Source organism: Chrysemys picta, chromosome 7, assembly GCF_011386835.1.
Source record: "Chrysemys picta bellii isolate R12L10 chromosome 7, ASM1138683v2, whole genome shotgun sequence".
Classification (NCBI taxonomy): Eukaryota; Metazoa; Chordata; order Testudines; family Emydidae; genus Chrysemys; species Chrysemys picta.
Genome location: NC_088797.1, coordinates 121,673,352 through 121,691,071, shown reverse-complemented (window position 1 = coordinate 121,691,071; position 17,720 = coordinate 121,673,352). Strand labels below are relative to the sequence as shown.

General features: G+C 47.0%; 1 protein-coding gene across 4 annotated transcripts in view; it reads right to left on the bottom strand.

Moving 5' to 3' along the window:
* Positions 1-17,720, bottom strand: part of SORCS1 (sortilin related VPS10 domain containing receptor 1) — a 413,081-nt gene that overhangs the window by 15,719 nt on the left and 379,642 nt on the right. For all 4 annotated transcript variants that reach the window (XR_010589337.1, XM_024110965.3, XM_024110966.3 and 1 more), the window contains exons 22-23: positions 14,485-14,597; positions 7,446-7,577 (exon numbers count right to left, since the gene is read on the bottom strand). Coding sequence is in view for 3 of the 4 variants with exons in the window: in XM_024110965.3 (XP_023966733.2) it covers positions 7,446-7,577; positions 14,485-14,597 (245 nt within the window). In the remaining variant the exon portion in view is untranslated. The remainder of the gene's footprint in view (positions 1-7,445; positions 7,578-14,484; positions 14,598-17,720) is intronic.

Sequence of the window (17,720 nt, the reverse complement as noted above, 5' to 3'; positions counted from 1 at the left end):
GTATGAGACCAGACATAGCTGCAAGATGTTGATCCGGCTTGGCTGCTGATTGTAGGCTGGCATTGTCATTTTCAGTGATCCCATGTCACCTGCAGTGTTGACCTAAGTTCCCTTTAAGCTGCGCATCTGTGCAGCAGGCTATCAAGGACAGCACAGGTGTGCAGGGGGGAGAGGCACCTCCCCTCCCTGCCCCAGAGCTGCTGCAGCTGGCGAGAAGAGCCCCAATCCCAGCACTGCTGCAGCCGGGGAGAGGTGCCATTCCCCCAGCCCCGACGTGGCCGGGGCCAGCAAGAAGCACCTCTCCCCCAGCCGCAGCTCTGGAGATGCCATGGCTGGCGAGACACTCTCCCCGGCCCCAGAGCTGCTGCGGCCAGTGAGAGACGCCTCTCCCCCAGCTCTGGGCTGCTGCAGCGAGAGAGGGCTGGGGGGAGTCCTCTCTCCCTGCTGCAGCCCTGGGGCAGACTGCACCCCAAACTCCTCATCCCCAGCCCCACCCCAGAGCCCACATCCTCAGCCAGTGCCCTCACCCCCCCCACCCCTCTGCCCCAGCCCTGAGGCCCCTCCCACACTCCCAACCCCTCGGCCTCACCCCCGCGACACGTCACCTCCATAACAAAATTAATTCCGCACATGGATGTAAAAAATTTGGGGGAACATTGGTGGTGACTGGTGCTCATCTCCTTGAATATCTGTAACCAGCTCACTACAAGGGCTCATTTTAGATTCTCATTTTGTACCATAATTTGACGAGCTCTGCAGACCAAATGCAACTGGAGAAACAGGAGAGGTTTTGGCAAACACTAAAACCCTCGCTAGGTATGCAAACATCTCTCCGGCGCTGCCCAGTGCCCCTAAAACTTCTGCCCATAATTCACTTGACTAAGTACCAGTAATTGTTCCTGGGTTTGACTCCAAGTCCCATGATAACACAATGTGGAGATAACCAAAACTGCAAAAAACCTTACCCGTTTGGAGATCATCTACTGTAATAGGCCAGTATGCTGTGTTGTCATTACCCTCTACTAAACCGAATCAGAACTGCTCACCAGTGTGTCTTACTTTCAATGGGACTTGTGATCCTAAATTACTACACCCATCTGAAACAGTTACCTAGCGATTCTCCCTCAGCTCAAGTGCTTTTGAAGCAGGTCGGTCTGAATTTTACACCCGCCACCTCTCTGACATATGTCCATGGTATGTGACATAATGACAAGCACGGCATGCTAAGAGTCCCAGGGCATTTTTTTCCTTTTGTTGTGATTTGCAGGCGCAGTAGAGCCTTACTAGTGGTGGCCTGACAAATTGTAAATCAAGTAGCAATGCTCCGGGAGTGTAAATTATTCCTGCAGTTCATACTGGGTAAGCTGTCACCCAACACAATTGTAGAAGTAAGCCGAGTGTCAGTTGCCACCTTTCCACGGAGAAGCAGCTGCATTTCAGTGGTGAATGAAGGGACCACATGTAAAGTGCTTTGGGGATCCTGCGTCAATTCTCAGAGTTACGATGCTGAAGGACACAATCCTGTACTGATTAGAGCTAGCAGAAATGGCCTAAATAACTTGAGATCCTTGAAAGCATCATTCATTGAGCGTTAAGATTTTAATCGAGAGAACTACATATTGAGAAACAGCCCCCAGCCCCATACGGGGCCCTTTTTTCAGCTGTCATGAGCAATCAGACTGATTTAAAGAGAAATTCTCCTCCTCGGGGAATACAATGAATGCAGTTCATGTCGATAAATATAATCTGCAAAAACCTATGACAACCATGGTACTGTATGTACAGAAAAAATCCAACGTCTGTCTGTGTGGTTCCAACAAGAACATAGGTGACAAATGCACCATTCTAAGGGGAAGCCGGAGAAGAGACATATTGTCTCTGTCAAGAATCGTATGGTCCACAAGACATCTCTCCTCCTAATGCCCTTTCCCTTCCTCCCCAGCAGCTCTGTTATCTCAGCCTGCCCCTGTCCTTCCCATGTTCAAATCAGGCTGCTTTCTCCTCCTGCACACTATCTGGGCACCAGCAGCTGGACATAGAAAGAACAGGAGAGAGTTTCCTGCTCTGAGTTCCTGGGCTCAGTGGTCACCAGCAGCCAGGTGGTGCAGTTGCTACAACCTGCTGGATGCTGCAAGGGGAGGATTACAGGCGTGAGGCTTGGCAGGTGTGAATGTATGCTGTTTGCTTGTTGCATTTCATTAAGCTTAGACACTGCAATTGGCCTGGTCAGTTTCACTTTGTTTAGAATGAGCATCATTTTCCAGTTCCTTTGAACTGAGGGAAATGCTGTTCCTTAAGAGGAACATTTGTGTCTTGAACCCCACCCCTTTCTGGCCTGTCTCTTTAGACTGCAAGCTCTTTGGGTCAGGGACTCTCTCTCACTCTGTGTCTGTACAGCACCTAACACAATGGGACCCTGATCTTGACTGGAGCTCTGGGTGCTAACATAACAACTGTCAATAAATGAATACGTTGAAATCCTCCCTTTAGAACCTCTTTTTATTAAATTATTCATGAAAACGTTTCTGTTTCCATTCATTTTTGTAAATCCTTGTGTTTAAATCACAACATTTAAATTTGATCTTACATTACTTCAGAGTTCAGAGAGCTCCTTTGAAGAAATAAATAGAAGGTGCTGTCTCTCTCTCTGTCACACACACAACGGGCTTTACAAGATTCACAGAATCGTAGATAGGTAGGCCTGGAAGGGACCTGGTCATCCAGTCCAGTGCCCTGCGTTGACGCTGGACCAAGTACCATCCCTGACAAATGTTGTCTAATGATGAGAATTCCACGGCTTCTCTTGAAAGCCTATTCCAGTGCTTAACTAATCCTTCTAGTCAGAAAATGTTTCCAAATATTGAACCTAGATCTCCCTTGCTGCAGATCCCTGTCCTCTTTATAACAGCCCCTAACCTATTTGAAGACTGTTATCAGGTCCCTCCTCGGTCTTCTTTTCTCAAGACTAAACATGCCCAGTTTGATTAGTCTCTCCACAGAGGTCAGTGTAGCCGATGATTTTAGTTTATGGTTTCTTTATTGTGTGATTAACCAACATATTATGTCATATATAATTTCTGTATGCGAAATAGAGTTAAATTGTAGGATTATAGAAGTATAAGATTGATCAGTAGTTACAAGGGATAATTATGTATTAGGTATCTAAGTAACGAAGGATGACATGCAAGGCCTACAGGCCGAGGCCTGTAAGATTTTAGCTTAGCCATACTAGAACATATGTCAAGCATTTTTTAAGCCTAAGTAAGTGACCAAAGAATGACCCTATGCCACAAGATTACGGGAAAAGATGTACCAATGGGGGATACTGCTAATTTTTCGCAATAAGAATAATTTTCTGCTTACAAGATACCCAGTAGTCACATTTTTCAAACACATGCCCTAACCCCAAGGTGCACTATGGGCATAAATGCTAATGAGATGTAGTCAGAATCACATTATAAAAAGAGGGTGTCCAGATTAGGAAAATTGAGATCCTGAAGGAAAACTCCAGCAGGAACCATCCCTCTACTGATGATCAATTGGGAAGGCAGCCATTAGAGTTTAAGAATATTATTAAGATGTGAGTCTGACCATCTGTATAACTTCTGCATAGGTTTTATAGAATTTCGATATGCTTGGGTAATCATAACTTGAATTGTAACTTGAATAAAACTTGTAACACAGACGAGACCTTGTACTTGTAAATGTCTGCGCGGTCACTAGCCTTGGTCTTTATGTGTTTCTAGAGATTCTAAATCGGAAATAAGTAGCCGAGGTGACTTTCACTCTGCTGAGCTTGGAACCGTAGCCACCAGAGCCGAACCCACGATGGTTCATTATAACCCACTCCAACATTATAAAACTCACTTTAAAGAAGATAAAAGGCGACATCAGGTTTTCTAAACCTTTCGTAATTTTTGTTGCTCTCCTCTGGACTCTCTCCAATTTCTCCACGTCTTTCTTAAAGGCTGGCACCCAGAACTGGACACAGTACTCCAGCTGAGGCCTCACCGGGGCCAACTAGAGCACAATAGTCACCTCCCATGTCTTACACACAACAGTCCTTTAATACAACCCAGAATGATCTTAGCCTTTTCAGCAACTGTGTCACATTGTTGCCTCATATTCAATTTGTAATCCACTATAGCCCCCAGATCCTTTCCAGCAGTACTACCGCCTAGCCCAGGGGTCGGCAAGCTATGGCACGCGTGCCAAAGACGGCACGCGAGTCGATTTTTAATGGCACACTGCGGCGGCCGCCGGCTCCGCTCAGTCCGCTGCCGAACCCCGGTAGCGGGCTGAGCGGGGCCGATGGCAGGGACCCCGGCAGGCAGCAGCGTGCCATTAAAAATCCTGCCCGGCCCAGCCCGCTCTTCTCCGCCCACCGCCTACCGCTCTCTCTGGCGGGGGCAGGGGACAGACGCAAGCTTGGTCCTGCCGGCTGCTGCTGTAGGACAGGCTCCACCGGCAGCCAAGCTTCCCCCTCTCCCATCTCTTCCCCCAGCGTGCTGCGTCGTGCCCTGCCTCCTCTCCCTCCCTGCCGCCGATGGCCCTTGCGAGGGAGGGGAGAAGAGGAGACCCAGCGCCCTCGCTGCTCAGACCGGGAAGGAGGAGGAGAAGAGGCAGGAGCGGGGCCTTGGGGAAAGGGGGTGGAATCAGGATGTATCCCTCCAGCCCTCTGCCGTGAGCCGCTCAGGGTAGGGGGCTGGGAGCACCCCCCCCCAATCCCAGCCCACCCCCCAGCCCTCTGCCCTGACCCCTGCACTCCCTCACACCCCAGCCCCCTGCACCCTCCCCCACGACCCCAGCCCTGACTCTGGCACCCCCCACACATACCCAGCCCCCCCACACCCCATGCCCTGACTCCTGCACCCCCTCACACGCCCGCAGCCCTCTGCCCTGCCTCCTGCACCCTCCTCACACACATCCTGCCCTGAATCCTGCACTCCCCACACATCCCCAGCCCCCCCACATCCCCTGCCCTTACTCTTGCACCCCCCACATCTCCACCCCCCACCCTGAGCACTAAATGGGAGCTCCTGCACCCCCCCCCACATTCCCACCTGCACCCCTCACACCAAATGGGAGCTGCCCAGGTAAGTGCTCCACACCCAAACCTCCTGCCCCAACCCTGAGCCCCCTCCCTCATTCTAGCTCCTGGCCAGACTCTGAACCCCCAGCCCTGTACTCAGTGCACCCCCACCCTCAGCACAGTGCAGAGAGCGAGGAAGAGAATGGGCCAGAACCAGGGAGAAGGTAGGTACCCACTCTATGTGGGCAGGGCCGGGACCCCAGACTGGCAGCAGGCTGAGCGGGGCCTGCGGCCGGGACCCTGGCTGGTAGGAGCCAGCGGACGGAACCCCAGACCGGCAGCATTTTAATTTAATTTTAAATGAAGCTTCTTAAACATTTTTAAAACCTTGTTTACTTTACATACAACAGTAGTTTAGTTATAAAATATATAGACTTATAGAGAGAGACCTTCTAAAAAACGTTAAAATGTATTACCAGCACGCGAAACCTTAAATTAAAGTGAATAAATGAAGACTCGGCACACCACTTCTGAAAGGTTGCCGACCCCTGGCCTAGCCAGTTATCCCCCATTTTGTAGCTGTGCATTTGAGTTTTAAGTTCAGAAACCTCCTGTAAATGAAAAGCAGAAGATCTGTAGTAGAAAGAGAACAAAGCATATAAAGTACTAAGGGAGTAAATTAGGCCGTCATCAGTAAACATCAGCATAAAATGTTCAGAAATGAACTCGGGGACAATCCAAATGCTACCGCAGGGGGTTAGCTACAGGTTGACCTAGTGCAGGCCCTCATAACAACCCGGGGCAGCGAAGGACCTGTGATTCTGTACAGTATTAGAGCAAGTCTCAGGATGCCGAGTGAGACATACTGAGCCTGCGTCAAACAATTCCCACGGCAAACAATACCAATTGTATGACCAACTAGGAAAGGGGAGTTGTAGCTCCCCTCCCCCCCCCGCAAAACAAAATACATGTTTTATCAGCCAGGTGGGAAACAGCGAAGATGCAGCTCCATAGGAAACGGTTGGCTATGAATTGGCAATAATTTCTATAACAGGAAAGGTTACAATTTGACCCCCACAGGATGAATAGCAGAGATGCTGCTGGAGTCCCACTGAAAGAAGTAGCTCTCCTCTCCCCTGAAAAGGCTTATGACAGCATGCCAATGTTTCCTTTCTTTATGACCATGGAGATTTGGGGATTACCAGGGGAAAATATAGAGATATACAATCATTTGCAGAATACAATAAGCAGCAGAGTGAAAAAGGGGAGCTGGGTCAGCAGTAAATTAGATAGTCTATGCACTGCCTTCCTTTCCAATTTAGCGTGGAAAAGGGGAGGGTGGGCATTGCAGGGTAGTAAATCTCCTTCCCGGGTGTTTAATACTTGCACAGGGAGAAAATTACAGAGATGAGTAGTTTGTTAAGGAAGATGGAGGCTGAGCAAGGGTAAGCATGACAATGTAGGTGACCAGATAGTTCTGAGCCTGGCTAACAGGGTGTGGTTAACAGAGGGTTTTCAAAGCATGGCAAGAGACTGACACTGGTGGGAATAAGTTCCAGGCCACACTCAGCAAAGACCTCAAATTAACAGAAAGGCAGGGAAAAAATAAGGTTGATTTAGCTGCCAGGAGAAGAATTAGTTTATTCATTCCATGGAGCAGCCAGCAAATGCTGGGCCCCGTTTGCCATCCAGGAGCTCAACAATGCCGGGGACTTGGCCCTAAGGCAGGGGCTGAGGCACCTTCAAGTCCCGCTCAGGCCAGACTTGGCACCCACTCCTGCGCAAACAGACACAGCGATGACACCTCGCAGACCAGCCACATTTCACATTTTAAATTAAAATCCACAGCAAGTTATGCCTCGGATTGGGTTTAACCTATTCTAGCCCCACAGAGTCGGAACATTCCACACGCTCGAATTCTCTGGCTTGTGTTACGCAGTACATGATCTGATGGTCCCTTCCAACCTTAAAAATCGATGCATCTATGAACTATCAAGTTCCACCAGCTGCTTCTGTTTCCCACTGCGTGGCCAGATTCTCTCCATGCCTCACCAGCTGTGCTCCTCCCAGGGCTGTTCTAACTCATGACAGCAGGAACTGTTCTCTAGGGATCCCGGCCATGCCTGCGCCCATCCCCACCCACTTGGAATGCCATCTAGGAGGTGATGTGGATTTATGCCAACTTTACATCACTGGGGGATTCCCTGCTGCATGGGAGTCCCAAGTTGCAGCTTCATCTCCCCTTTAGGGAAAGGCAACAAGGACTTAGCCTGGACCAAGACGATGGTTTTGATCCCAGTGGAGCGGATGTAACTGCACCTTAATTATTTTTTCAGGCCTGCGTTGGAAATCTTTTCCCTGCTGCCCTTCCCACTGCCGACACACACATTTCTGCAACGAACGGAAACAATACCTGTTCTAGGTCTTCTGCTGGTCTTTTGTTTTCTCCCGTGGCCTCTTGATACGGTAAAATGAAGAGCTCAGCGGATGTGGGCAAACCAGGCAGGACTGCGACCAGGATATGTTTGCTTGAAATACTTGTTGCCTGGTTATGTAGACAAACAGCGACAGGTGAATTGTAGTGATAGCCCGGAATGCCGAAGATTTGTGTGTTAAAGCACCGCAGTACATACATTCAGGTATCTGCCGGTGATGGTGAAAGTCAGCGGGGCCTATTGGCATTCTATTGTATTCTTGTTCTGTCTGAGCTTTCAGACCAGGCTCTTCAAGATGGTACGCGAGCCCCCAAAGGCACTGATTATAACCAGACGTACTAAAGGCAGGTGCTGAGTAACTTTGCACACACTCAGCAGTTCTGACCCAGAGCATCTCCTACTGTGCCTGTCCTGGGTCAGCATGTTCTAGAGATGCTGAACTAATTGGAGCTTTGGTAATGAGGTCGAGTGCAAACAAACTCATTTCTCCTTATGGTTCCCTCCGGCGGGGTTGACTGTCTGGGTCTCCTGATGTGGGCGGGTGAGAAACGTAATCGTGCATTTATTATTGCAATCCCATTGGACACCATTGTTTTCTCTCTCAACAACCAATGAGGGGTGTAAGGAAAATCTCTAGTGCCTCATTTGGATCTCACACTGCTGCGAATCAGCAGCAACTCCACTAATGCCAGTGGATCAAAACCAGGCCCTTTAACTTGAGTCAGCAAATGGAATTACCTGCCCCGAGTAATTCATTATCCTCTGGATTTGTGGCTGTACCTTGCCAAACAAGATCAACCAAAGTGTAATGAAACAGCAGGAATCCATGTACATTTAATCAATATCGGCAATTCGATAAACACAGGTTGCTTTGGGAAGTAGGCCAGAGACCTTGCTTTGACATTGTGGGGTACATTTTCAGAAGGGCAACTTCCCTTCCTCTGACGCACGCTGTGCCCAAAAGTTAGCGCCTGCACTTTGATGCATGCAGTTGCCAGGGTAAGCCTGAGTATTTGCACCCCTACCTAGCTAATTGCGGTGGGTGTGCAGCAGGCAGTCACAGACACAAATACCCAGTTTGGCAGTCTCTGTACATGCTACGGGTACGATTTATGTGGGCAAAAAGGGGAAGGATGTAGGGTTTGCCATGCTGGATCAGACAATTGGGCTATGAAGTCTGATTTCCTGCTTCTGGCAGTATCAACAACTGATGCTTAAAAGGAAGGTGAAAATAACCTATAGCATACCTTTTTAGTTGCTCAGTAATGCACAGTGAGGGAGCATCAAGGGGATGGAGGGATGAAGGGAATTCCCTCCCAGTACTCAGAGGTGATATGTGCACATTCTGAAATATGACATGGGACTACCCTTCCTCTAAGCACAATGATTACCTTCAAAGATAGCCCTTAACTTTATTGTTTAGCGCCTGTAAAATACTGCTGTGTGTTTGCTCTGTCCTGACGGAATGTAGTGTTGGCTGGGGGAGGAGGGAGAGTCTTGAGGGGGGACGTCACCTTGAAAAGTGGAGCTGGCCCAGGAGTGGGTGGGGTCTTTGAGCTGTCCCATGCCTTCCCCTTGGAGCACGAAGCCGGCCCATGGGAGGTCGGGCCATCCCATTCCTTCTCACTAGAATATGGAGCCAGCCAGTGGGGGGATGCAGATTGGACAGTCCCATCTCACTGGAGCGCAGAGCCAGTGGGGGGATCAGGCTGTCTTGTCCAGCTGATGTACGGAGCCTGCCTTCAAGGCACTTATGAACACGTGGAAATTTCATAAAGTTCAGCTTCTGGGCCAGATTCATGAATGGATGGGGCCTATTTTCTCCTTTGGATGCTTCCAAAGTCTTATCGGGTGAGACTTTTGCCATGTTGGGTTGAGATCTCATGAGATCATCACCTGTTTAACCTTGAATCCACACAGCCCTAGGGATGGACACTTTTGTCTTGGACCCTCCTCAGTTATTATTTCACACTAGGGTTCAATCGCTGTTAACAATGCACTGGCAAAACCCTTGGTGCTGTTGCTGTTCAGAGAATGGGCTGGCAACCTGGGCTGCCAGTCTGAATTTCAGGCAGTTATGGGACAAGAAAAGGGCAGCTGCAGACAGCTGAATTGTTTCCCCTACCTCCTGCTTATGTGGAATTATCCAGCGCACACATTTTAATTCTCGGCCAGTGGTCTGAATGAGCTCTCTCTTCCAAATGACCTCATGAGCAGACTGTATTTGCATAGACACACCCACTTTATCTAAGGGATCACTACATACACCTTCTTTGCCAAACTGATCAATTTTGGTTGTTTTTGGTTAAAATTTACTTAAGTATTGGATGCAGGGCTAATGAAATTTTGTTATCTTTATTGAATGACTAAAGGACAGCAGAACTGTGCAATATGTGGCCTGATTGAGAGGGTCGCCCTAACTTGAACTTCACTCACTAAGCATGGGGTAATAAAGCCACAGCCAAGTGTGTCAAGGAGGAGAGTTGCAGACTCCATTTAAACAGTATTAGGGTAGTTCTACAAAACAAAAAATGTAGCATGTCTCAGAGACCAAGTTAACTAACTGATTAGTTTATTCATTTTGCTGACCAATAGCCGTATAGATGTTCATGTTCAGGCTGGAGTCTGGGCTCTGGAACCCAAGTGAGAAGGGAGGGTTTCAGAGGCTGGGCTCCACCCCAGGTGGGAACATCTACACTGCCATGTTTAATCCTGTAGCGCAAGCCCTCCAGCATTTAAAGACAGAGCCGAGCAGACTCAACTGAGAGTCTCTGTTTCTTCTCAGTGATCACTAGAACTGAAATTGCCAATAAATTGGTCTAGGGGGCTGAGTCTTAGAGCTGGTGTGGGGCCAGTGTTTCAGTGAAAGAACACAGGGATGGCACAGCAGTGAGGTTCCTCACGACCCAGTGAAATCACTAAGAACTGGGCTAGGTAATGGAACCCACAGCACACAGCATTGCCGCTAAAGGCAACGGCAGAATATCAGCAGGGGTGGAAGCATTAACTGACCCCACCCCACCCCGCCACACCCACCCACCCCATAGAATCCACCTGCACCTGGACTCTAAGGACTTTGCTGACCCCAGTCAACAAACAGTGAGTGTGGTGCAGTGAAGGGAGAGGGGACAGTCATATATTGGACTTTTACACTGCAAGGAGGGAAACAGGCAAAGGATTACTGCCCAACATAGAGGGTTTACTTATAGTTTGCATACTTTTGAGCCACCGGTAAGGTGTTTTCCCAAATTAATGCTGTTGCTTCTCCTCTCCTTAGATACAACAGTTGTAACAGCTTGTTACAAACAGATTCAGTGCATGCGAGTGGGGAAGTGTTGCCTCTTAGGCTACGTCTACACGGTGAGCTAGGGGTGTGATTTCCCTGCTCGTCTACACAGCTTGATGAGAGCTTGCACTAGTACACCTTTACCCTGATATAACGCGACCCGATATAACACGAATTCGGATATAACGCGGTAAAGCAGTGCTCCGGGCGGCGGGGCTGCGCACTCCGGCGGATCAAAGCAAGTTCGATATAACGCAGTTTCACCTATAACGTGGTAAGATTTTTTGGTCCCCCGAAGACAGCGTTATATCGAGGTAGAGGTGTATATAGAGCAGCGTATGTGTACACGAGCAGGGGAAATCACACCCCTAGCTCATAGTGTAGATGTAGCCTTACAGGCACCCAGGGTGGGGTTTAGTTCAGTGGTTCTCAACCTGGGGTACAGGGCCAGTGGTACACAGAAGTCTTCCGGGGGGTACATCAACTCATCTACATATTTGCCTAGTTTTACAACAGGCTGCATAAAAAGCACTAGTGAAGTCAGTATAAATTAAAATGTCATACGGACAACGACTTGTTTATATTGCTCCATATGCAATACATTGTAATGCAAATATAATATTTATATCCCGAGTGATTTATTTTATAATTCCATGGTAAAAATGAGAAAGTCAGCAATTTTTCAGTAATAGCGTGCTGTGACACTTCAGTATTTTTAAGTCTGATTTTGTAAGCAAGTAGTTTTTAAGTGAGGTGAAACTTAGGGTACATAAGACAAATCAGACTCCTGAAAGGGAAGGTTCAGAGGAGTCTGGACAGGTTCAGAGCCACTGGTTTAGTTTTCCCAGACTTCTGGGTGGAGGCTCAAGATGGTTTCGTTTTGTAAATTTAAGGGCCGCCTTTCCAAGAAAATATTGACTCCAGCCTTGTTGCTGCCAACAGCCCCTGACAGAGGATTACATAATCTTAGCAGGTTTTTTACATTTCCAAACACTGGATTTTGTAGGCCACATTTAAAATAATCAAAACCCCGGAGCACGCAGCTATCGGCAGGGCACAGAGCTCAACCTGTAGTGAGGACACTGCACCCAAAAGACTGTAGCTCAAAATCCCAAGAACATTAATTAGCGCTAAGATTCCAGATTTTTCTACCCACTCTCCACAGCGGCTCTGGCTTGCAACACCCACTTCCTGGAGGGAGAGATGAGGGGGAAGGGGGCAGAAGGGAGGGAACTGGAGTCCAAGTGATTTTCTGTTGCTGAGCTAAGGTAACCTGGCTGATTAATGATCCACACTACTAGGCATCAGCCACAGGGCAGCCTGCAGTGACCCTGCCGTCTTGCTACTGCTGGTATATGTTTTGCTGTAGGTAGGGATAGAATACTAGAGTGAAGCAACATACATTGGGAAATATGGTGCGGGAGGGGGAAGCTGATAATGTAGGACCCTCTCCCTGGCCAGGAAAACAATATGTTTTACAAGATTTGCTTTTAATGCTGAAAAAGAGAACCTGGGCAAAGGAAAAAAAAAAGGCGAGCTAGTCCTACATTTAGTTTCATACATTGTAGAACTCCTCTGAAGACAGGCCTTGTATCTAGAGCATCCGTTGGTATGTGCATAATCACCTAAGAGGCTTAGACAAGGACTATCAGTGCTCATGATCTAGGGTATAAAGTGATCACCTGCAGTGAACAGGAAGGAATTTTCCCCATGTAACCTTTCAGATAATTAGCTAGATGCATTTTCACCTTCCTCTGCAGCATCAGGTACTAGACATTGCTGGAAGGGATGGGACTAATGGTCGAGGGACCAATGGTGTGAATGATCATGATAAATAAAGTTATATTGGGATAATCCCAAATTAGGAACATTATAATCCAACATAGAGAAAAGACCAGGGACATTTAGTAGAGAATCAGAATATTTCTGCAGAATATTTACACTAGCATATGGAACTCTATAGTAAGGATATAATCATCTATTGACATTTCTAGGTTGGTATAAACATGTAATACAAGGAGATCATTTTCTATTGAATTAGTTTGGTTTTTAAAGTAATTGTGTAGAACACTAATTTCTATAGCCCACTCTTGGTTTTATCCCTAAATTCTATAGGACTTTTCCATCAAGGTTTTTTTAAGTGTGTCATACAGCCATGTGATCGGCTGTCAAAGCGTTCCTTCTTTTCAAGTCAACACTGATACAATACCGCTAGAGTTTTTGTTTGTATCACTCTGGTTGTGATAAGTAGCCTTGACATCCCAGGTTTATAATCTATTTTTAGTGAATTGATTTTGTTTTATTGCATTGTTGATGTTGTGAAAACCAATTTAGAAGCTGAATGGACCATCAGATACTTTATATAGACACACAAAGGTCTAAAGGTTACAAACCAAAGCTCATAGGAAGATTATTTCTTCCTCCTCCTCCTCCATGTTTTGATGAGGTTAGAAGAAGAAATTGCATTGCGTGTTGTTCATTGAAAATAACTTTAAAGATAAAAGCAAGACGGGGACAGATTTTTAGAAATACAGCCCCCAGAATGGACTTTCACAACTGGTGTGTGCCTTCCGCAAGACAGTCTGATCATTTGTGGCACCAGCTATGCAAATGGCTGGTGTGGCAGTCGGATATTTGTGCATGCAGTTACTGTCATCACACACAGGAACACAATACCTGTGGGTACACATTCCATGCATGTACTCTCTCTTACACACACACACACACACACACTTCTACAAATCAGTTGCACAGACCCTTTTACATTGCTTCAGTCTGTATCACAGTGTAACACTGACACCCCAGTCGTCAGCGGGCAGGATTGAATCTACGACCTCTGGAGTTTAGCGCATGAGCCTCTAATGCATGAGTTAAAAGCCATATGACTGTTAGTTAAGAATGTAGAGCAGACTCATTAATCTCTCTCTAAGTGGTCTCAGTGCCACTAGATGGGACACAACACCATACACAGGAGGTGTGTGTGGGTTATAACAGCAGCACTTGCAGTCTCCACTAACTGCTATAACATTTGTCAGCCTTTTATAAACCCTAATCTCTAGCCCCAAATAATATTTCTTTAAGCCACAGCTCTTGATAGTTTCCAGTACACCAAGTATGTAGAGGAAAATGCATCTCCAGCACTGGCCCATGTCTCCAGACTGATGTATGTGGAGTAAAATGCACTTGCATGGCTGGACCATGCAGCTAATGTTATATGCTGGACACAAAGCCCTTACAATCCTGCCCTTTGTATGTGAAGAAACACACTTTCGCTGCTGCTCCATAAATCTGGAACGTCCTTTTTGTGCATTTACATGGGACAGCTCTGCATTCTGCCGCTGTGTAAAGACAGCAGCAAAGGGAAGTAATCATTATTATGCAGTGTTAAAACTGCTCGCATTGTTATTACATAGGTGCAACTTGGGTCTTATATACACTTTCCTCTGAAGTACTTGGCTTTGGCCCCTATAATAAAAAAGTAGTGATACTTCCCAGAGGCAAGACCTATGCTCATCAGGCCCACCCACCATTACACTCAACCACACAAAAAACGGGGGTGTAGAGCATAGTATTTCAACAGATCTCATCATATGTCTCCCTCTCTCTCTCTCTTTCCACGATCTGTTGGCTCCTTGAAGACTTTGGGCAGATCATTCTGCTCTTCAAATCAAGGCCAGGATAGACACAATGATGATGGAGGAATAAAAAAAAAAACGTATTCCATTGCTTACCTCCACTAGAGCTCTCTTGATCACTCTACTGACGTCCCGTCTCCATTCAGGGATATCTGGGTTGTACTCATCCAGGTTTGGCGAGAACGACAAGCGGAGAGATTGAAATCGCTCTGGGGATACAATGGCACACTTGCTGTGAATAAACTCATTGACAGACCATGGAGTTTCAGCATCGGGTTGTAAATCAAATATAATATATTGCAGTGGATTTTAGCCATTGTAACTAGATAATACAGTTATCCCAACTGAGTGAGAATCAAATGCGAGAAAGAGCCTCAGCTGGTGTGAGAAACATTGACATAGCTTCAGTGAAGCCACTGAAGCTATGCTGATCATTGTCGAATATGCCTACATTGAGGGATCCACCCAAAGGCTATGGGCACCTGGGCATCACATACAAAACTGTACAAGGCAGGAAAATGTCCTCGTCATCCTTTCCCCTTATCATTCTCTAACCATACTCCAATATTGATTTGTTTACATTTGTACTACTCTGCTGTAAAAGGGCACTCGCCAAAAGGGTTGACCACTTTTCACAAAGATACTAATACACAAACTGGCCTCAAAAAAGGACCTCAGCAACTTCTTAGACACAACAAAATTTAACTAGCTCCCCTTGCCCACAGCATCCCTATCAGTTAATACACACTCTGCTACCCCAGAGCTACCCATCTCCTTGCGCAGGAGGGATAGATGGGCATTGTTATGGACCTGCCGGTTAACAAAATTGGGCTACTATGGACCAAGGAAGGGGCAAGTGAGTTTCAAAACAATGTCTCAAACTCTGCTCCAGGACATTCCCAACGTTTCCATTGAATTGCTGTTCCCTTCTCAGGAACAGCAATGAGACCCCCTCCCACCGCAATATTATGAATACATCATTCTAACACCAGTGCGGTAGGCTGTGATCCACCCGTGTTTAGCAAAGCACTTAAGCACATGCTTAAATGAACCATCCTCCTTCCATATTTTTACCTATTATGCTTAAGGTCATTTACATTGAATAGTGCCTTTCAGCTTCTGGACTTTATAACCCGTCCTATATTGATAAACTGGGCACATGTGGCTCTAAAACTTTCAGGGTCAGATCCTCAGCTGCTGTACACTGAGGTAGCTCCATTGAAGCCAAAGGATTTACGTCAATTTACAAGGATCTGGTCCTTGCTTCATGCAATTTGTGTGTGTGTGAACTTTGCGTTGGAGAAAGAATCGCATCAAGCGGACCAGAGATGGAAGTTCATGGTTCATCTAAGAATAGGCACAACACAGGTGGTAGCAATGCAAGTGTCTTCACGTTGCCTTGACGATGGACCTGAAGCCTGACTTGTAGTAACCATTTCCAGGGATGCTAGGGTAACTCAGACTGGCCTATTCATTCCTTGGAATTTCAGCTGAAATTTCCCAAAAGGATGTCAATAATGATGGTTTTCTTTTTGCCATGTGGACACTTGTCCACTGGGACTTGGACTGAAACCTACAAAGCAATTTAAAATTTGTGCTATTCACAGACTGACTATTATATATGCCACTGGTCACTTCCACTAATTTCAGCATGTCATTCCTAACAAAGACTAATGTATGATCAACTCATCAAAGGTTTATCAAAATGGAACAGCACACAGAGCCGGGAATACCCTCACGTAGGCTGCTGTGTTGTTTTTTCCTTTCCTTTCCAAAATGCAGGTGACTTATCTAGCAATTAGGATGTTTACCTTATGAAAGGATGCAAATGAAACACTCAAAAGCATCACTTGAAAGAAGTGAGGCAACGTCATCATTACTTTACCCTGTTGAGCAGCAGGGGGCTGGAACGGGGAATTTAACTGAAATGTTACACTAAGGCCTTGGCTACACTTACCCGCTAGTTCGGCGGCTGGCAATCGAACTTCTGGGTTCGACTTATCGCGTCTAGTCTGGACGCGATAAGTCGAACCCGGAAGTGCTCGCTGTCTACTGCGGTACTCCAGCTCGGCGAGAGGAGTACCGCGGAGTCGACGGGGGAGCCTGCCTGCCGAGTGTGGACCAAGGTAAGTTCGAACTAAGGTACTTCGACTTCAGCTACGTTATTCACGTAGCTGAAGTTGCGTACCTTAGTTCGAATTAGGGGGGTAGTGTAGACCAAGCCTAAAACTTGACTCCTGAAATATGGAAGAAGGCTGCTGCATGGGATTTGGATGGGATTTTAACAGATGCTCTGATAGAGAGACACGGCACATTTATATTTGCAACTTGAGAGAGAAGCTTCCGGGCTGAAACAACTTTGGGATAAGAAATAAAAAAGAACTTGGATAGCTTCCACCCCCCGCCACCCAGCCTGTGGGTCTAGATAGGTCACTTCATGGAAAGAGGCACCGCCAATATTTTAAAGAAGAGTTGCCTCAAATCATTTCCCCTTTAATCTGTGATGAATCCCATTTCCCAGGGCTGGAGCTAAGGGTTGGGGAATCTCTCATAAGCAAGGTGGGAGGCAGTTAGCCAACCAACTGATAGTATTTGCACTTCACTGGACCCATACGTACCTTGCACTAGAAAACGACATTGTGCCAGCATCTCAGCCGTGATGCAACCTCTTTTCCATGCTCCAGCAGCATGGAGGGGTTATAACGCTGACTTAACTAGTTTCTTGGGAATTTCCCCAGCGTAGGGATATTCTACCCACACAACCACCCACCGGCTCCTTCCAATTCCCAGGACAGGGACTGTGTCAGAATTACCACCTATTCCCAACCTCCAGCAGAGACGTGTGTGTGGAGGGGTGATGCCATCACCACCACCTCACGTCATGGCCCTCAGAGAAAAGTTGTGTTGAGGATGGGGCAGAGAAAGGGAAAGGGGGTGTGATCAGAGCTGCTGGAATGGCCCCTATCAGGGGCAGCTGCCATCAGGTGCAACTGAAAGTAGCTCTAAGGCTGCCCTAAGTTTTCCCTAGGGCCCAAATGATCTGGAGAGCGCTTCAGCCTAGCTGAGAATCCAGCCCATGCAGGGTGTTGGTAACACAGCACGGTTCTTAACAGACGTAATCGTCTGAATGGAGACTGAGTGTGGAAATGTCTGTGAAAATACCAGATACATGGCATAATCTTCTCCACTCCACAGGGGAAACAAAACATTTCCTTTCAGGAGTATTTTTCTGAGGCCCAGGGATAAAAGCCTGATTGAATGGTACCTAGAGAGGGGGTAATTCCATTGGAGGCATGAAATAGCCCAAACCTGGGAGACCATCCAGCATATCA